Source organism: Cebus imitator, unplaced genomic scaffold (genome assembly GCF_001604975.1).
Source record: "Cebus imitator isolate Cc_AM_T3 unplaced genomic scaffold, Cebus_imitator-1.0 Scaffold124, whole genome shotgun sequence".
NCBI classification, from domain to species: Eukaryota; Metazoa; Chordata; class Mammalia; order Primates; family Cebidae; genus Cebus; species Cebus imitator.
The window spans coordinates 163601-184273 of NW_016107439.1; the positions used below are offsets into that span (position 1 = coordinate 163601).

Below are 20673 nucleotides of genomic sequence, written 5' to 3' on the forward strand. Positions count from 1 at the left end.
AGACCTTGCCTCAAAACAAAACAAAACAAAACAAAACAAAATCCCCCAAGCCCCCAAAATGTAATATGTATTAAGTACTTACGTGTGCTAGATAGATATTGGTAAACAGAACAGTCTTGATGCAAATCATAAACCTTGCAGTCTAAGTGTGGGGGGCAAGATAGTGAAGAAATAAAAAGACAAATCAATATATTTCAAAATCTGGCAAGTGCCAAGAAGGAAAAGAATAGGCTCCTATGCAGGAATTACAGGGCAGCATAATTTAAATTAAAGGATGGCAGGAAAAGCTGCTTAAAATTAAATGGAGACAAGTGTAACATTCAGATCAGAACATATTCCTTCAATTTAACTTCTTCACCACCCTCTCTTCTAGCCAGTTAGGCAAAATATATAACTGTTAGAAAGACCCATTGTCTTGTATGAGATCCAGATAGGTTGACTGAGCTACTGAACGCAGAGAAGCTGCCCTCACAAGACCGTTGGTTGCAGACGGCTGTTGCTTTGTCTTGCTTCTTGCATTCTCTAAGTTATGATTTTCAGTAGTTTAAAGGTTCTGTGTTCCTCTCTTGTTATCGCTTCTAGCAAATACTAGTATACATCTTTAAGGTTTACAAAACTATAACTGATGGGAGCTATCCACCACCTTTTAAGTAAGAGCCATACCATCACATTAAAATTAACCACTGCCTGCTAATGAAGACAGGTTTTATTTTCTATTGGTAAAGATATATGCATATCCACATATATGAATTTGATTTTAAATATTTAAATCAAGTGTTGGATTGATATAAAATAAGATTTATGACTGAGCACGATGGCTCACGCCTGTAATCCCAGCACTTTGGGAGGCTGAGGTGGGCAGATCACTTCAGGCCAGGAGTCTGAGACCAGCATGGGCAACATAGTGAAAACCCTTCTTCAAAAAAACAAAACAAAACAGAAAAACAAAAATTGGCAGGGCATGGTGGCACATACCTGTAGTCACAGTTACCTAAGAGGCTGAGGTGGGAGGATTGCTTGGGCCCAGGACGTCGATGCTGCAGCAGGCTGTGATCATGCCACTGTACTCCAGCTTGGGCAACAGAGTGAGACTCTGTCTCAAAAAGAAAAAAAAAATTATAAGGTATATGTAGGATATAAAGTGTCAGGATACAATAAAATCTATGTATCCACTGTCCAGTTTAAGAATATTCTAATATGCCTTTAAAATCCTGTATGTCCCTGCCAGACACATCCCCTTCCTTTCCTGCTCCTCCAGTCACTCCAGAATTGTATCATTCTCTTTTCTTTAGTTTTACATTTGTCATCCCAAACCGCATATTATTTAAAGGTTTTTGAACTTTTATATTAATAGGATCATACTGCATGTATTCTTTTGTGATTTACCTTTTTTATCTGACATCATTTTCCGGTCATTAATCTACATTGTTTGTATAGCAAAAATTTACTCATTTTCACTCTGTTGGTATTCTATTGAATGACTCTGTACCTTAGTCTACCCCTTCTACTATTATGAACATATGGGTTGTTTGCAGCTTTTTGTTATTACAAACAAAAGTACTGATGGGAACTTTGATTAGACTTTGTATTAGGTTAGTGCAAAACTCACTGCAGTTTTTGCCATTACGTTTAAGAGCAATGACTTTTGCACCAACCTAATACTAATTCATAATACATGTTTCTTTATGGCAGTGGTTCTCAATCCTCAGAGTACCAGAATTAGTGCAAAGGTTTTAAAAATCATAGATGCTTGGCTCCACACTGGACCAATTGAAATTTAATGTCTGTATGGGGCCCAGGCACCTGTATTTATAAGCACGTAGGTTATCCTAATCTGTAAATCAGGATAGGAAGGGGATGGTGTCTGGCAGGGACATACGGGATCTTAGAGACCTATTCCTTTGGGGCACATAGCTAAGACTGGAATGACTTAGTCATAAATGACATGCATCTTTACTAGAAGATGTCAAATGGTTTAAGTGATTGTAGAAGCATTTGTGTTTTGGTGGCTTCACATCCTTTTAAATTCACATTTCCTTGGTAACAATTAAAGGTGAACACTTCATACGTTTATAGCCATTTTGTTTCTTTCTTCTGTGAAATGCCTGTGTTAAGTTTTTTGGGTTTTTTTGTTCTGTTTTTTTTTTTAAACTGATTTTTGGAAGCTTAAAAATAGGCTTTGGATGCTGATTGTTTTGTGACATGTGTTACAGTTATGTTTTCTCAATTTGTAGATTGTCATTTCACTTTCATCAAAAGATGACCATAAGTTCCTATTTTTAATATAGTCAAATCTATTCATTTTTTCCAATTTGCAATTTTGTGTCTTTTTAAACAAAATTCTTCTGTTTTGAGGCAAAAAAAGATACCTTCTTACACCGTCTTTGAAAAGTTCCATAGTTTTTGCCTTTCACATTTAGGTATTCAGTCCACGTGGAATTCATTTTGAGTGTGGTGTGAGATAGATGCTCATTTCACCTTTTCTCTTACGGACTACCGAATGTCTCAGCACCACCTATTCCAAGTCTGTCATTTCCTCACTGACTTGCCATGCCACGCCACCCAGGTAATATTAATAGAGTCCATATTTGTATGGTTCTGTCTCTGTGCTCTCAGTTTTGTTCCACTGGTCTATTTATCTTCGTACCAATAAAATGCTGCTTTAATTATAATTCTTGATAAGGAAACTCCTTCTACCTTCCAAGGAGAGTATTGGCCATTAGTCTTTTGATCTTTCATATACATTTTAGAATCAGCTTGTCAAGTCCTACAGAAACAAAACCAAACCAAGACAGTTGTGATTTTGACTGGAACTGTGCTAAATCCTGAAACTTGAAAATAACTGCCAGCCGGCACAGTGGCTCACGCCTGCAATCCTAGTGCTTTGGGAGGCTGAAGCAGATGGATTACTTGAACCCAGGAGTTTGAGACCAGCCTAAGCAACATAGCGAGACCCCATTTCTACAAAAAATAAAATTAGCCAGATGTGGTGGTGTGCATCTGTACTCTGCTACTTGGGAGGCTGAGGTGGGAGGATCACTTGAGCCCAGGAGGTAGAGGCTGCAGTGAGCTGTCATCACACCACTGCACTCCAGCCTGGGTAACAGAGCAGAGATCCTGTCTCTCCACAAAAAAAAAAAAAAAAAAAAGCAAGAACTGCTATTTCTACTTTAGTATGTGTTTGCATCTGGTATGTGTTTGTATCTGGAAACACGAATACTTCACTTATTTTGATCTTCTTTAATATCTTTCAGTAGTTATAATTTCTCCATAAAGATCTTATACATCTTGTATTAGCTTGGGGCTGGAAGTCTCAGATCATGCATGCTGAGAACCAGCATGGTCAGGTTCTGGTGAGGGCTCTCTTCCTGCTTTGCAGACAGCTGCCTTCTCATTGTGCCCTCCCCTGGCGGAGGGAGAGCGAGCTCTGGTGTCTCTTCTTCTCCTTGCAAGGGCATTGAGTCTAATTAAATCAGGGTCTCTACCCTTCTGACCTCATTTAATCTTAATCACCTCCTTAAAGTCCCTACCTTCAATGTAGCCACATGGGGGGTTAGGGCATCAACATAAAATTTTAGCAGGGATCCAATTCAGGATATAGCCCATCTTTTGTTAGAGTTAGTTCTAAATACTAAACATCTTTGATGCTATTATTTTTGTTAAGTGATGGTGTCTTGCTGTGTTGCCCAGGATGGAGTACAGTGGCATAATCACAGCTCACTCAAACTCTTGGGCTAGAGCAGTCCTCCTGCCTCCACTTCTAAAGTGGCTTATAGTCATGTGCCACCACACCTGGCTAATTTAGAAAATTATTTTTCTGTAGAGACAGAGTCTCACTGTGTTGCCCAGGCTAGTCTCAAATTCCTGGCCTCAATCAGTCCTACCTCCTTGGCGTCCCAGAGTGCTGGAATTACAGGCATGGGCCACTGCACCCAGCTTACCTTACTTACTATTAAACTTTTAAGTGTTTTGTGGTATGTAAACTTGCAATTAATTTTTGTACATGGATTCTGTAAGGATTTGCTTTAATATAGAAGACGGCATATAATAGACTTTAAAATATTATCAAGTGTCAACTTTTTTGAAAATTTATTTCACATTTATTATTACAGTCACATAATCCTCAAAAATTTAAGTTTACAAATGATCATCACATGAGCCCTCTCCTCCATATACACATTTGTTAGTGTGAAAAAACAATTTTGTACAGTATTTTAATAGTTACATGATTAGCAAGCAACAGAGAAGCAGTGAAAGCTGAAGAACTCCAAATGCATTACAGATAGGACAACCACTCTCGAACACAAGCAGGTAAGCAATAAAGGAAAATTTCGCATCCTGTCACTGAGGAATGCTAACGGCATTTGATGATGACATAAATGCTTCAGTTAGTACACAACCTACAGGGCAAATAAAACTGCTATATAGGTTGGTAATTCTGCACTTAAACATTTGTAGTATGGTACTACCCATTTATCTAACATTTAATAATACGTAAAATTATAAGTCTGGGTTCTCAAAACAGTTGCTTGGTATTTTGGTATAGTGTCTGGTATACTCAAATGCTTCATTCACTTATCTTTCCTTCTTTCCCAAGGTTTAGTGGGACTGTGCAATGCTGGAACAATAATCCAGAATGTCCTGAATGGTGAATTCCATTGTAACACCAGATCCAGGATAGCAGCGAGCTATCAAACCTTCAAAGTGCTTATACTGGCGTATAAATTCATCTTGCATGGAGTGCCACACCACCTATTATTTTTTAAAAAAAGTCATTAGACCATGAATGGAAATAATATGTAATCTGGTATGCAGAAATAATGTCAAGACATATTCTAAGACTTTGGATACTACAGTAGCTAAGAATGTGCATTCTGGAGCCAGAATCCTTGTCACTTTTACTTATGAGATTTGTGACCTCCAGTATATGACATCACTGCTCTGCGCCTCAAGTTCCTCATCTATAAACCAAGATAAGATCTTCCTCATAATTTTGTGAGAATTAAATAAGAAATGTACATAAAGTGCTTAGAACCATGTTTGACACAAGTAAGCACTCACGACATTTTAGCTATTATCTTATATACTGCAATATCTAACACAGATGTGGATATGCACAATTATGCATAGAACTAAGACTAGTGATTACATAAAATGTAACGCTTTAATTTCCTATAAAATTTAAAATTTTCTTTATCTAAAATTGTTGATGCAAAACATTGCTTGATGCCTTGGAGGACAGCAAAATGAGTCAGACCCATTATCTGCAATCAAGTGATTTACAATCTAACAGTGGGGACTAATATGCACACAACTATCAAGACACAATGTGATACACACATTGACATAATAGCTTAAAAAGATTACATTAATTGAAGCTTACTCTTTATCAGCACAGTAAAAAGCACTTTATGAATATATTACAGTAGTATTAAGTCTAATGATGACTTGGTGAGGGTGGGTATTATGACCATCTTCCCTATTTGACAGCTGAGGAAATGCATTCTTCCAAATTTTTTTTTTTTGTAAACCCTCCATCTCATAAATCCTAAATTCCTGTCAACAATCACTATTTCCTAAGCAGTATTATGCTTTTTGCTTTTCATCGCTTAGCTTATATTATTTCTTTCTAGAAAGCTACTCCCCTCATCCCCACTTTGCCTGTTAAAGTACATCTGACTTTCAGAGGTTAAAACAAACAATGCAATATCCCTCAGGAAGTCTTCCATGATGATGAAATCAGAACTACTCTCACTCATCTCTGGGTCTTTCAATATGGTTTATAAAGAATAATGGCCTAATTTGGCCTTTAAATCTGGCTCCACTGCCCATTAGTTACGGGAGCTTGGTCCTATTATTCCACCTCTCTAAGCTTCCTTCCTTCTTCCCTCCCTCCCTTCCTCTCTTCCTTCCTTCCCTGCTTCCCTCCCTCCCTCCTTCCTCCTTCCCTCCCTCCTTCCTCCCTCCCTCCCTTCCTTCCCCCCTCCCTTCCTTCCTCCCTTCCTTCCTTCCTTACTTCTTCCCTCCCTCCCTCCTTCCTTCCTTCCTTCACCTCTTAAGCTGACTTCCTCTCTCTCTCTCTCACTCTCTCTCTCTCTCTCTCTCTCTCTTTCCTCTGTGGCCTAGGCTGGAGTGCAGTGGTATGATTATAGTTCACTGGAGCCTCAATCTCCTGGGCTACAGCGATCTTCCCACCTCAGCTTCTTGAGTAGCTGGGACTACAGGCACGTGTCACCATGTCCAGCTATTTTTTTTTTAATTTTTAGTAGAGACAAGGTCTTGCTATGTTGCCCAATACAGTGCCTACTATACAGGAGAGGTGTCATTTCCACTTTTCAAATAAGGAAACCGAGGCTCAGAGAGGTTAAGTAACTTGCAGCTTAATCTAGAGCCAGATTATGAACCCATTTCTAACTCCAACCAACCAACCAAAGAAAAACAAACTTAACGCCTCACCATAATAAAGTAGAAATACAAAAACAAGCAGAAATAGCCATACATAAAAGCCATACTGCTTATATAAAAAGTATTCCTTTCTTCCGCATCATTCATTAATCTGGTCTGTACTTTAATGGAACTCTCCTTCTGTTCTCGATCTGTAGCATTTCTATAACAATATTTAAAGAAAAGCAATATATGTAAGGATCTTCAGGCCAGATGGTCAAAAGAACTAAGAATACCTGAAGTAAGTTCTCTTCTTCACATAAATGTTTATCAACCTTCTTGTAGAGGTTGTCTAGACCTTTTTTCACTTCCTTTCCAGGGTACTCCTTAATGACTTTACGAAGTTCTTGTTTGTTAAATGCAAGTTGGTAGCTTACTTCCTCCTCTCTTATGCCCTGTGCCACACGAGCTTCAACGCCTTCAAAGAAATGCTTCAAGGAAATGAAAAGAAACAATGGCTAACATTTACACTGAAAAAATCTTGATTACAAAGTAGTGTATAATCACCATGCAAAAACCAATGTGTGAAAGTATAAAGAAAAAAATAACAATCACCTATTAACATACCCCTGAGATAAGCAGTGTTAACACTTTAGATTTCCTTCTAATCTTCTGATGCGTGAATACAAATATGAGATTATAATTTCATGTCACATTTTACATTTGTTTTTTCCTAAATATAAATTTTAATGGCTGCACACTATTTCCTACAATGACTGAACCACAATTATTATTCATCCCTCAGTACTAGATATTTAACATCCCACCCCGCACCTCTTTTTTTTGGACTTGGTAAATCTAGTGAGGCTTTAGAAAATCTATTATAAATATATTTGTAATAAATATTTTTGCACTATTTACCTACCTTACTGATTAAATTTCCAGGACTATAATTACTCCATTGAAGAGCATAACTTTAAGTATTTGAAAGATTCTTCAGTATATATACAAACTGCTTCCTAGGAAAGCTCAATCAATTTATATTTCTGTCAACAGTATATGACGTTGCTACTTCACCATACCATCATAAGCATTATGGCATTATGACAATTTAAAACAATAACTGCCAGAGTAAAAAAAAGTTTGTCATTTTATTTTATAATTCTTTGGCTATAAATAAGGTTAACCTGCTTTCATACATTTAGTAGCGATTCGGGTCCCTTGTCCCATTTAGAAATTGGGGACTTAGTGCTTTTCTTACTGACTTTAATAAGATCTTTTATATTAAACATACTGATTCTGTTATACTATTATAAATGTTATTCCCAGGTCTTCTTTTATGTATATACTTTCACCGAATGGCATACCTATATTGAGCACAATACAAAGATTTAATAATGACAAACTCAATTCCCTCTCACTACTTTTTTTTGAAACTTTCTTTGTGATTATTTGTTTATTCTTCATTAAATTACCATTCTTTGATAAGTTATTCTTAGTGCTTTAAAAATTTTGTTTCTACATAAGCTCTTAATTGGTAGACAGGAACTACACAGTTTCTACATAAGCTCGTAATTGGTAGACAGGAACTACACAGTTTTGCTTTGAATCCTGCCACTTCATCAACACCAGTAATTTCAACATATCATATACATGATAATCTTGACTCTCTTTTCCATATCTCTTATTTATGTTTCAAGTCTTCTTGTACTGCCTAGCGCTTCAACAACAATGCTAAATAATATAGGATCTAACAATATTTCTGCTTTAAATTGACTTCAGAGGGAATGGCTCTAATGTTGCAGTTAAGTATCATGTAAGCTTTAGGCCCGAGACAGATCTTTTATCGAATTAAAGAAATATCTGTCTGTTCTTAAGTCTTATAAGGAATTAGTTCTGCATTTCATCACATGTCTTTCAAGTATTTTTTTTAATTGCTGATAGCAGATACATATTTTTTATTTTACTCTAATTTCAAGCTAAGAACTTATAAAAGATGACTAATTATATTGTAGACAAAGTTAGTTAAAAAGGTTCATTTAAGCTTCCACTATGTTGTAAAGTTCCCTAAAATCATCATTTCTTAACTTTAATTAACAGACTTGCTCTGGGGAATGACTCAAGTAAGAAAAAGAAGGGAAAGAAAAGTAAAAGACAATGTATAAAGCAACTTTTGGTTATCTTTTATCTTGATAATATTTTTGAAATTTCCACCTAAACTAGACATTGTAAAGGTTGGTCATTTATAAAGTAAGAATTGGGACAGAGTAATGGCAAAACCTAATACAGGTTCATCCCCCAGCTTGGTAATTTATAAGCTATTATAATGTTAGGCAAGTTTTTTTAACTTTCAGTTTCTTCATTTGTAAAATGGGGATAATATTATCTTAGCTCATGCATCACTGTTTATAAGAATTAACAGAAATACCGCATAATAGAGTAGTATTAATAATTGGTAAAATTATCATTAAATATAGTAGATAATGTATAAACATAATGCACAGATAAAAGAAATAAAACATATAGCATCTAGCAGTGTCTAGCACATTGGCAGCCTCAATAACTGAGTCCCACCTTCCTTACCCCTCTGCACCAATACATGAGAAAATTTAAGATAAATGTCTGTAATGTAGTTCATATGCAAACTTATGTATATAGGTTCAAAAGCAAGAAAAAAATGCCGAATGAAAATATATTTACATTTAGTTTTTCTAGAGGTTGTCCTAAAGAGTAAATGACATAAGACTGAAGGTGATCTGTGTATTTTTGTTTGGCTTCTTTTTTTTCAGCTTCTAGACATGAGATTTTCAATCGAGAAAGAGTGGCAAAAATATGGTGAAAGTTTTCCATCATAACCACATCCCTGGGGGTCTTCTGGCTTTCATTTGCTACTTTCTCCACTAAAACCAAAACAGAAAAAATTAAATAACATTTCTGAGTATGACGATATATATGATTTGTTTTTTTTCATTTTTAAGAATTAAGCATATTTCTGGACTTAATAAAATATATCATAATGGGGTTCTTCACATCTACCTGATCATAACAATGAGTCATCCTAAAACAGTTCCATGTGTATATCGAAATTCATATATAATAAAAGTAGCTTTTCAAATCAACGGAGAAATGATGAATTATTCAAAATTTGTTAGGGTAACCAGCTGGACCATTTTAATATATGAAATTTAGGTTCCTACTTTACATCTTGCAGCCAAATTCTGAACTGCTTTATTATTTAAAATGTAAAAAGCAAACAATACAATCATACGTACTAAAGCAAATATAGCTAATAAAAAAATAATAATTTTGTGATAATGTGACCTTTCTAAGGTCCAAAATTTAGAAGACTGTTAAAGGGAAAGATGAATAAACTGGACATAAAATTTGAAAAAAAAAAACCACCATACACTAAATCAATGAAATGCGAAATAAAATAGTGAGATAATTTATAGCCTATCAGGTTGACAAAGAATAAAAAGATTAGCAATACCTAGTAATATCCAGCATTGGCACAGCTGTAATGCAACTGCTCATAGCACTGAACTGGCATAAGCTTTCTGTATCACAATTTGGGAAAAGACTTGAGATACATAAACCCTTTGACCCAGTAATTCCATTTCTAGTAATTTACCCTAAAGAAATTATTTGACAAGTATACAAAGACACATAAACTAAAAAAACCCTAAATGTTTACTAAGAGAAGACCTGGTTAAGTGGATGACTGTATAATCGTTAAAAATGATTATGGTTATATATATTAACTGACGAGGAAAGATACTAAGATTATAGAGCCCAGCAGCTTCAAAAACAGTGTGTCAGGTATGATAACACTTTTATATTAAAGAAAACACACATACGTGTGCTTGCACGCACACACAAACACATACACGCACAATACGCAAATACAGAGAAGAGACAGGGAATTGAAAAGTTTGGAAGAATAAAAATTTAACATTATCTCTATACAATAAGATTAAAAATGATTTTTACTTTCATTTTGGGGATAGTTATTTATGCTTCAGGTCTTGTTGTACTGGTGAGTGCTTCAACAACAATGCTAAATAATAAAGGATCTAACAATATTTTGGCTTTAAATTGATTTTAGAGGGAATGTCTCTACTGTTGCAGTTAAGTATCATGTAAGCTTTAGGCCTGAGATAGATCTTTTATCCAATTAAAGGAATATCTGTCTGTTCTTAAGTTTTCTAAGTTTTAGTTTCTTTATACATGAATTCATTCATAAAGAATGAATAATGAATTCATTCATTCATTTATTATTTACTTTTAAGACATGGTCTGGCTCTTTCACCCAGGGTGGAGTGCAGTAGCATGAATATAGCTCATGGCAGCCTTGACCTCCTAAGCTCTAATGATCCTCCTGCCTCAGCCTCCTGTGTGGCTGAAACTCAGGCACATACCACCATGCCTGGCTAATTGCTTTTATTTTTTTGTAGAGACAAGGCCTCACTATAATGCCAAGGCTGGTCTTGAACTTCCTGGGCTCAAGTGACCCTCCACCTGGTCCTTCCAAAGTGCTGAGATTACAGGTTGAGCAATTATGCCTGGCCATATTACTTTAGAATCAGATAAACAAAAGCTACTTTGAATTTTAAAAGAAAAATCAAGGCTAGGCATGGTGGCTCACGCCTATAATCCTGGCACTTTGAGAGGCCCAGGTGGGGAGATCACTTGAAGTCAGGAGTTTGAGACAAGTCTGGCCAACATAGTGAAATCCCATCTCTACTAAAAATACAAAAATCAGTCTGGTATGGTGACGCCCGTGTATAATCCCAGCTACTTGGGAGGCTGAGGCAAAAGAATTGCTTGAACCTGGCAGGTGAAGGGTGCAGTGAGCCAAGATTATGCCACTGCAGGCAAACCTGGGCAACAATTGGTGAGATTATTCCATTTCCTGTCAATTTTTTAGCTTTTACAATTTCTGAATACACGCAATCGGATTATTTATTTCAGGTGAAATGACATGTCCAGACTTTTCTGCACTTAGTTGTGGAACCTGACACAGGAAGAAGGAGAATTATAGTAGCTCAGCACTAATTTCTCTTGTATTTTAGCACTAATTTTTTTGTATAATAGATACGAAAAAATGGGGCCTAAAGAAGTAAATTGATTTGCTTAAGGTTACCATTTGTTAAAATACAAATGTAATCTGGAAGGTCATGTTTTTATGTTTAAAAAATGATTTTCTACAAAAAATTAGCAGGGTGTGGTGGTGTGCACCTGTTGTCCCAGCTACTTGGGAGGCTCAGGTGGGAGGATCATTTGAGCCTGGGAGGTGAGGGTTGCAGTAAGCCAACATCATACCACTGCACTCCAGCCTGGTTGACAGAATGAGGCCCATCTTAAAAATAAAAAAGATTTTCAATTTTGCATAGTGATAAGCCCATATGAACCCTAAAATGTAAGTGGTTCCTGATGAATATAAGTAGGTTTTATGTACTTGTTATTTTTCAAATTTAAGAAATCTTTAATGATAGAAAACCTAAAAAAGACTGATATATACAAAAAAGACTGTAAGATTTTGTATATCTCACAGTCTTTTTTAGGTTTTCTAACATTAAAGATTAAAAAGACTGTAAGATATACAAAATAATGAACCTATCTGTTCCTGACTTCTGAGTTACCAGAAATAAAAACAATAACTATAACAATTCTTTAGAACATAACAAAAGCTTACCATTAACAAACACTCCTCTGATAAGTTTGGTGTATGCTTTATCTAAGTCTCCTCGACGCTCAGCATTTTTAAAGATTGATTCTGCAAGTCCAGCAAATTCTTCAAATTCAGCAACAAATGGAAGAATTCCAACTTTACTCTTCTTTGAGATCTTGACTTCTTCCATTTGCCTTATTTGGTTACTCTAAAGTTCGGCAGAAAGCAAGGGAGATAAATAACCAAGCAACTTTAGAACTACATATAATCATAAGAAAATATATAGATGTGGACATAGATGTATAACTAGATATCATAGAGGCAGGATATTATGTAGTACCTAGAACACTTTGGATGCTTACTGATTAAAGGTGAATCACAACAAGGATAACTAAGAAAAACTAACTCTACAGATAATAAAACAATTTTACACTAAGTTTAAGAAAATAAAAATAATACAAATTATTTAAAACCAAATACAAGCTAGGCATGGTGGCTCATGCCTGTAATCCTAGCACTTTGGGAGGCCAAGAGTTCAAGACCAGCCTGGCCAATATAGTGAAACCTCGTCTCTACAAAAAATACAAAAAAATTTAGCTGGGCATGGTGGTGGGCGCCTATAATCCCAGCTACTTGGGAGGCTGAGGAATGAGAACTGCTTGAACCCAGGAGGCAGAGATTGCAGTGAGCCGAGATTGCACCACTGGACTCCAGCCTAGGCAACAGAGCAAGACTGTCTCAAACAGTAAAAAAGAAAAAAAATAAAACAAAACAAAATACAGTCAAGGCTTGTGAACTTCAAGTCTCTGTTCAAAGTAAAACATTCAACACACATTTCTACCATTTATGAAAGATGAGTACAAGGCAACTGCTGATTTTAGGTTACATTAGAGCAGATTCCAGAGCACATATAGGATCTCTCCCGGTAACTTCTGGTTGGTGGCCACGTGGTCAAGTTTGAGAACCACAGTCATTTCCAATTTTCATCAGTCTAAAATTTCTCTCTGGACAGACAAATTCTCTATTTTAGGGGTATAGAAACATAGAGGGAGGGTAAGCATTTCCATTTGGATTTGCATTATATAGCTTTCCATATATTTATTAGTCACTTAGTTCCACAGAGTGCTCGTGCCTATAACAAAATGCAAAAGAAATGTTTCATGCAGACAGAATCCTAGGTTCAAAATGATCCATGGATTCAATTATGTTCTATGGTTCTCAAGGGATCTAAATCCACTCAGTAAGAATGATTACACTGCCAAATACTTTTGTATTATTTCAACTTTCATCTAAAATTACATTGTGTTGAGATTTTGGGAGTACAACTTGAAAACCATATAACATATGGATTAGAAAAATAATTCTCTCTAGGCTTCTGACATTAGTACAAGAAAATCCTATGAGTATAGTCAATTATTTCATATTATCTTTACTAATGTTCCACTTCATCAGTATTAGTAACTGTGATGTGTAAAAATGGATGCAGTAGAGAAGGTGTTGGTAAGATTGCAGGCACTAGAACCAGACTGTCTGGGTTTGAATACCAGACCCATCATTTTTTAACTGCAGACCTGGGGAAAGTAACTTTACTTCTCAAACAATCTACGTTATTAGGGAGCTGGGTTTAAGACGACACAGTGTGTGCAAAGTGCCCAGATTTGTGCCTGGTACACGGTAAGCACTCTTTTATAAATCCTTGTCTACTGATCTTATTGACCCGCATTCATAAATGAGAGATGAGATCTTATCAAAAATAAGATATTTATTGAGATAAGAATTAAAATAATATATAGAGAAGGATGACAGGCAGAAGAAACCACCCTTTTCTTTAGTGGCAAACCTATATCCTTTAGATATATAGGCAACTTAGGAGAAAATGTGAATTCATATCTTTGTCTAGATTACTTTCTCTAGTGCCATGCCTTAAGAAGCGTTCATGAAGCATTTTTTAACCTGGCCCAGCCCAATTCATACTTAGAAGTATAAAAAAATGTAACGGATAGTAAGAAAGTTGTTAAATTTTTTTCTATTATGAGAAAAATGATAATTGCTCAAAGTTATAACAATTTATTCTTTAAAACAATACAATTATTAAAGCTACTAAACTATTAAAATAATCAAATTAGTTTTATTAGGATGTATTAAAAGAAGAACAATAACAATAAATCCAAGTGACAGTTTCAATTGCTTCATTAAATCAATGGTTACTGATTAGTAAACTGAGATGTCAGTTATCCAGTAGATTTTCTTTTTTTGAGATGGAGTTTTCACTCGTCACCTAGGCTGGTATGCAATGGTGTGATCGAGGCTCACTGCAACCTCTGCCTCACAGGTTCAAGCAATTCTCCTGCCTCAGCTTCCCGAGTAGCTTAGATTGGAGGCATGAGCCATCATGCCGGGCTAATTTTTGTATTTTTAATAGAGACAGGGTTTCACCATGTTGGCCAGGCTGGTCTTGAACTCCTGACCTCAGGTGATCTGCCTGCCCTGGCCTCCCAAAGTGCTAGCATTACAGGCGTGAGCCACTGTGCCCAGCCTCCAGTGGATCTCATGAGCAGCTGCTGCCACTGTGCCATCTACTCCAGAACTTGCTCCAAGATTCAGTGTGGAAGAGAAACTAGCTGGCATAGTGTCACCCAACTAACTCTGTTCATACAGATGGTTGCCATGCCCTGCTTTGAGGGACATAAACAATAGATTCCCCAAGAGAAAGCTAGCGATCCCTCAATTTAAATACATTTATCTATATTTTGCAATCACTAGGATGCTAAGGTATTTTTTTAAAAAAGAAAACTTACAATGCATTTATCAAAGTTCCTTTTGACAGTCACCAAAACATTTCCCAATGTAGTACTTAGGAAAGAAGCAGGGTCCACATTTTGTGCAGTCCACACATGATGACTCATTTTGACTAGCATATAAAGAGAGTTAAAGCTATCAATTTTGTCTCCTAATGCAATTAGGTTGTTCAGCTCTGGCTCAATGCAGCGAAATATTTTAATCATCATTTGGCGGATCATATCTTTCCTGTTCAGAAAACAGACAAGATGTATAAAGTTACAGCAAGCGTCAGGTGAATTCACCTTTAACTTTAACCCACTGAGTATATACAAAAAGATTAAATTTAAATTAAAAATGTCTAAATAGCTGGGCATGTTAGCTCATGCCTATAATCCCAGCACTTTGGGAGGCCAAGGCAGGCAGATCACCTGAGGTCAGGAGCTTGAGACCAGCTTGGCCAACATGGTGAAACCCTGTCTGAACCAAAAATACAAAAATTAGCCAGACGTGGTGGTGCATGTCTGTAATCCCAGCTACTTGGGAGGCTGAGTCAGGAGAATCGCTTGAACCCGGGAGGTGGAAGTTGCAGTGACCTGAGATAGCACCACTGCATTCCAGCCTGGGCAATAGAGGGAGACTCTGCCTCAAAAAATAACAGTAACAACAACAACAAAAAAACAAATAAAAATGTCTAAATATGATTATAGCAGTTGTTGACATAAAAATATTTTATTGGAGTTGGGTTTTATCATTTGAATTAGCTTTAATTTGTAAAAGTGGGTTATGAAATGCGCTTTGTGATTTCTAAGAAATACACTGCAATTCAAAGGCTTCCTCCTACCAGCAAACAATAGACTGACTTCATCTTTTGTGAGTCCTGGAGCAAGGAAGAGTTGAAGAGCCATAAAATAGGACCAATTTTAAATCAGTAAAACATTTGATAAGACAATGGATATATATGCTGGTGCTGTGAGTGCTGTCAGGCTACTGAGAAACATCTGGACCCCTCAATGAGCAGCAATCCATGTTTTAAAGTTTTGTTTTTTTTTTTTCCAAATAAACAATAGATAGTAACAAAGACATACTCAGATGAAACTGGCAGTGGTGTGCCACAATTATGTTGCCGTGATAATGTTCCTCCATCCAGGTCCTCTGCTTCAGCCTGTAAAAAGTATTCAGGCACTTTACGTAATAAAAGACAACAATTTGACTAGTATTTATAGAGCAAAAACCTGCTCAATTTAAAAATTCCTAGGAAAGAATACATTATGAAAAATAATGATTTTTAAAGGTAGCATTACTGATAAAGGTAGCTATATAATTTAGTATGCTGTTTAAGACTGTTCATGAGATACTCTGTTCTTAAATTTTATCCAAGAATTTGTGTGGAGTGAGAAGTTGTATTTGTATGTGTGCACCTGAGGGGAGGTAGGGAGGTGCAGGAAGCTGAACACAAGGTACAGGAATGGGGGCAGCTCGACAGCAATAACCACAAAAACATAAAACGTCCAAACCCAACTTTTAAAAGAGAATTTTAAAAATTAAGGAAATCTCATCGAGTATTCAAATAAAACTTCAGTATTAAAAAAATGCTATACAATTTTTTTACGGAAGCCAACAAATAAACAAATTTGCCACCATCACTACCGTAAGAATGAACATTCTAAACTATGTGTAATAATTAATTTATCATTTATTTTACGACTGCTGTTATATATTGGTTTTCTGAACCACATAATTTTGAGATGATAATTTAAAACACACTTTATTTGTACTGTTTTTAAGTTCTTCAAAATTTTCAAGAAACTCTCTCCTCTTCTCTTACATGTATGCTACCAGAAAGGCATGCTGGGTAGGCACTACGATATCCACTTTACAGAAGAGGAAACTGGGGATCAAATAACTGGCTTACGATCACATAGCTAGTTAGTAACAAAACCAAAAGGAAGACAGATCTAAGGCCTCATTTTCTTTTATTTATCATTATGATTATTTGCTATACCATCGTGTATACATTCAAACATCACTTTTTAAACTTACCTTTTTCTTGATGACTACTAAAATGTTAAAATAGCTTTTTAAATAATGTTCTTTACAAACTAAACTCAGACATTCCTACCCCCAACTAATTTAGAGAATATTTAGGCTTATCCATATTCTGAAATATTAAATTAGATGCCCAAACTTCAATTGTCACTGTTTTTATTATCCTGTGGTATGACAAAAATTCCTTACATCCTAAATCCTTACTGCATAAATTCTTACATCATAAATTCTTTCCTTTTCTCTTCTCATAATAAAATTGTGACCACATGTTAATTAAGCTAATTATGTTATAGATCATAAATACTAGCCAAAGTACATTGTGAGCCATACCATAGTTCCAGGCATACTTTGATGTTGCTGCAGTTTGAAAAATTTACTTATGAAGTCCTGTTCTGCCAGACATAGGGGCTCCAGTTCACTTAGTACCTGTTCAAAGATCTGAAGAAAACCAAAGTGATTCTATAATGAAAGGACTTTTAAGCACCAAATGCTTAAAATAACACTCCACATTTAATTTTCTTTTCTGCATGGACCATGGATCCATAATCTTACTAATCTCTCTCTATAAATTTATAATCTCAATGGAATCCCAAAGACTAACTCTTCCAAGATCAACAGGACAGTGGTATTAACAAGGTACAACAAGGCGACAAAACATACCTAAAATAAAACTCAGTTATTCACTTCAAATCTAGAAAGAAGAACACAAAGATCAACTTTTAAAACAATTTATGGCTGGGTGTGATGGCTCACACCTGTAATCCCAGCACATTGGGAGGCCGAGGCAGGTGGATCACTTGAGCTCAGGAGTTTAAAACCAGCCTGGCCAACATGGTGAAACACTGTCTCTACTAAAAATACAAAAATTAGCCGGGTATGGTGGTGGGCGGCTGTAATCCCAGCTACTCGGGAGGCTGAAGTAAGAGAATTGATTGAACCTGGGAGGCGGAGGTTGCAGTAAGGTCAGACTGTGCCACTGCATTCCAGCCTGGGTGGCAGAGCAAGACTGCATCTCAAAAAAAAACAAAACCAAAAACCAAAAAAACATATTTAATGTAGTACAGAGAAAGGTTAGCATCACAGAAGCTTTTATTTCCTCTTTACTTTCTAGGTGCTCAAACAACTTAGATTCAAGATGCAAGCATTTTATGATTTATCACAAATTTTAATACTTTTTTAAATGTTATTTCATTGATAATTCATATTTTACTTGTCCTTTGACTAGTTTTTTTTTTTTTTTTAGTTTCAGTTCCGTTGGAAAGTAAGACATGGTTAATGCTTAAAAGAACCAGAAGAATCCAAATCTTTGAACACACTTAAAGCAACCACAAACTGCTGTTAGAAAACGAATGTTAGTGTTTAAGAAGTACTTGTTATTTTAGTTTACCTTGTCAAATTTAGTCCTGTCGGCAACATCGAGATCAGAGGCAGACATGTTTCCCATATCCAGCAGGGAAGATGACTGAGACCTGCGATTCCCTGAACTCTGAACACTGAGCTTATTTAGACTAGAAGTAGATCCAGTTAATTTCCCCGAACTTCCATGAAGACCTAAGAAATAATAAAACTTTGAAAGTTGTGATCTTCGGAAATTAATGATCCAAAGTATAAAGCAGGGACAGATCTTGGTCTTCCAGGGCTCATATTAGTTAGTGCACAATCTTCTATATGGGATAGGTGATATAGTTTCCTTATCTTCCATTAACATTTGTGTCCTAATACTGAGCATATTCAACAGAGAAGTGATATACACAGATCCACAGAACAGGACTGAAAGGGACCTTAAAGAGCATATTGTCTATAACCTCCCTGCTTCATAAAGTCGCCTGGTGATATCACTAGACTAAAGTAGATGAGGGCTTCTTTTCCATTCAAAAAGACCAGAATATGGATGAAGGTCACTGAGGACCATGTTAGCATATTAGCTAGCATGGCTTCAGAAGATAATTGCTGCATCTCAATGTTACCTCTACAATAAATCAATATATTAGGTTGAACCACATGAAATTGCCCACACTTGATCATTCTGCCCAGCAAAAAAAGTCAATTACATATGATTCAACTTAATATGATCTGAACTCTAAAACTGCTTTTCCAGTAAGTGAACTGATTATAGTTCTTTAAAAACTAAATAAAATGAAGAGAAAAAACACCCTGAAAACTTGTTATATTTAAAATACAACTGAAATGTAATACATACAGCACTAACCATATTAATATGGGACGTCTGTGTTTAGGTAAAATTTAGGTATCCACCATAGCCATGAGGGAAAATGAGAACATACAGCTGGGCAACGGCTCACATACACCAAGGAGTGAAAGGATTTGATGTTTAGAAGAAAATATGATATTTTTATTCAGAATTAAATACAAACAATAATTAATATATTCTAAAAACATCCTTCCTGAGTATTTCTCAGTTACCTTGTACTATGTGCTAATGGTCAGAAAGGACAAATGAAGACAAAGTTGGAATAATTAAAGATAAACTTTGGCTTCATTATGTAAAATCCGACCATATCTATATAAGAATTTTTATAGTTTTTAAATAGCCTGAAAACAGAAGTATAATGGTTAAGTCTTTTCATAAATTCCTGACACAAAGTTCTACTACTACTCTTCAAGCAGTTTTAACTATATCATACATTTCTTGGATGTACATACCACTACTATCATGTTGCCTTTCTTTCACCAATACCTGGCAATTCAGAGCAATCAAACTTTTTGGTGTTACCTTTTTTCAAGACAACTGATTTCTAGACATGAAACAAACACGCATTGAGAATACCTACTAATACACTAAGCATACTCACTCTCTGTTTCCTGTTTGACAGCACTTTCTTTTCGAGGCAGTGTAGCTGTGATGGATTAGGTTGCAAGCATCAAAGACAAAGACAAGTTAATAAACTGCAATTTGCACAAACCATGCACAAGAGGAAGTTAAAGCTCTAGTTTAAAAGACACATGCAAAGAACCATGAGCATCAAGTAACAAGAAGTGCAGACATGTTTAGTTGGTCACCTACTGCTTGAGAAATTATATGAGAGAAAAAACTTTCCTTTTAATGTATTGTTTTTACTCAAATATTCAGGTAGAAATATCTATGTGTAACCCCCCTACAACTTAAAATTTCTTTAAGTTTATAAAGCTGGTACATTTAAATTTAAAAGACGAAATTTGCAAGTTTTGGTTTCTCGAGAAAACATAATTCAAGTAAATAATAAAGTGGCAATTTATTAGAATGCAGCTGTAGATTTAGACATCAACAATCTTGTATTCCCCGAAAGCTCATGAAAGGAAGCTCCACTGTTCTAAATAATTTTATACATATGTAATAAAACATTATAAATGGGGCTTTAAAACCATAAAAAAATTAAAACTAATTATCAAGCTTAATAACTTAGCACTGGCTTTGTGAGTGCCCATAATGAAAAGTAAAAATCATGATACTAACAATCAGATGTATGAATAAAAGGGTAAAGTTGAGGGAACAGATTTAATAAAATAATCTGAACTCTTTTTAGGGTCATTAGGCATTTCTTTTGTCTAAAACTTCTCTCTCTATAACATCTATTAGATCAATATTAGAGCTAATTTTGTGAAACAGTCCAAACTCAAATTAGAAGTTGATGTGAGCCGGACACGGTGGCTTATGCCTGTAACCCCAGCACTTCGGGAGGCTGAGGCAGGTGGATCACCTGAGGTCAGAGGTTCGACCATCCTGACCAACATAGGGAAATCCCGTCTCTACTAAAAATACAAAAATTAGCCAGCCGTGGTGGCACATGCCT

At 35.8% G+C, this 20673-nt stretch overlaps 1 protein-coding gene across 11 annotated transcripts in view; it reads right to left on the bottom strand.

Moving 5' to 3' along the window:
• Positions 1–4065: 4065 nt before the first annotated feature.
• The window catches only part of EXOC1 (exocyst complex component 1), a 50835-nt gene continuing 34227 nt past the window's right edge, over positions 4066–20673 (bottom strand). For 6 of the 11 annotated variants that reach the window (XM_017540226.2, XM_017540225.2, XM_017540224.2 and 3 more), the window contains 9 exons: positions 19696–19740; positions 18270–18433; positions 17213–17320; positions 15922–15998; positions 14854–15082; positions 12080–12263; positions 9085–9284; positions 6681–6875; positions 4066–4752 (listed from right to left, as the gene is read on the bottom strand). In XM_017540226.2, the coding sequence (XP_017395715.1) occupies positions 4600–4752; positions 6681–6875; positions 9085–9284; positions 12080–12263; positions 14854–15082; positions 15922–15998; positions 17213–17320; positions 18270–18433; positions 19696–19740 (1355 nt within the window). In that variant the 3' untranslated portion in view covers positions 4066–4599. The remainder of the gene's footprint in view (positions 4753–6680; positions 6876–9084; positions 9285–12079; positions 12264–14853; positions 15083–15921; positions 15999–17212; positions 17321–18269; positions 18434–19695; positions 19741–20673) is intronic. The other 5 variants (XM_017540233.1, XM_017540229.1, XM_017540230.1 and 2 more) reach the window with 4 other exon arrangements.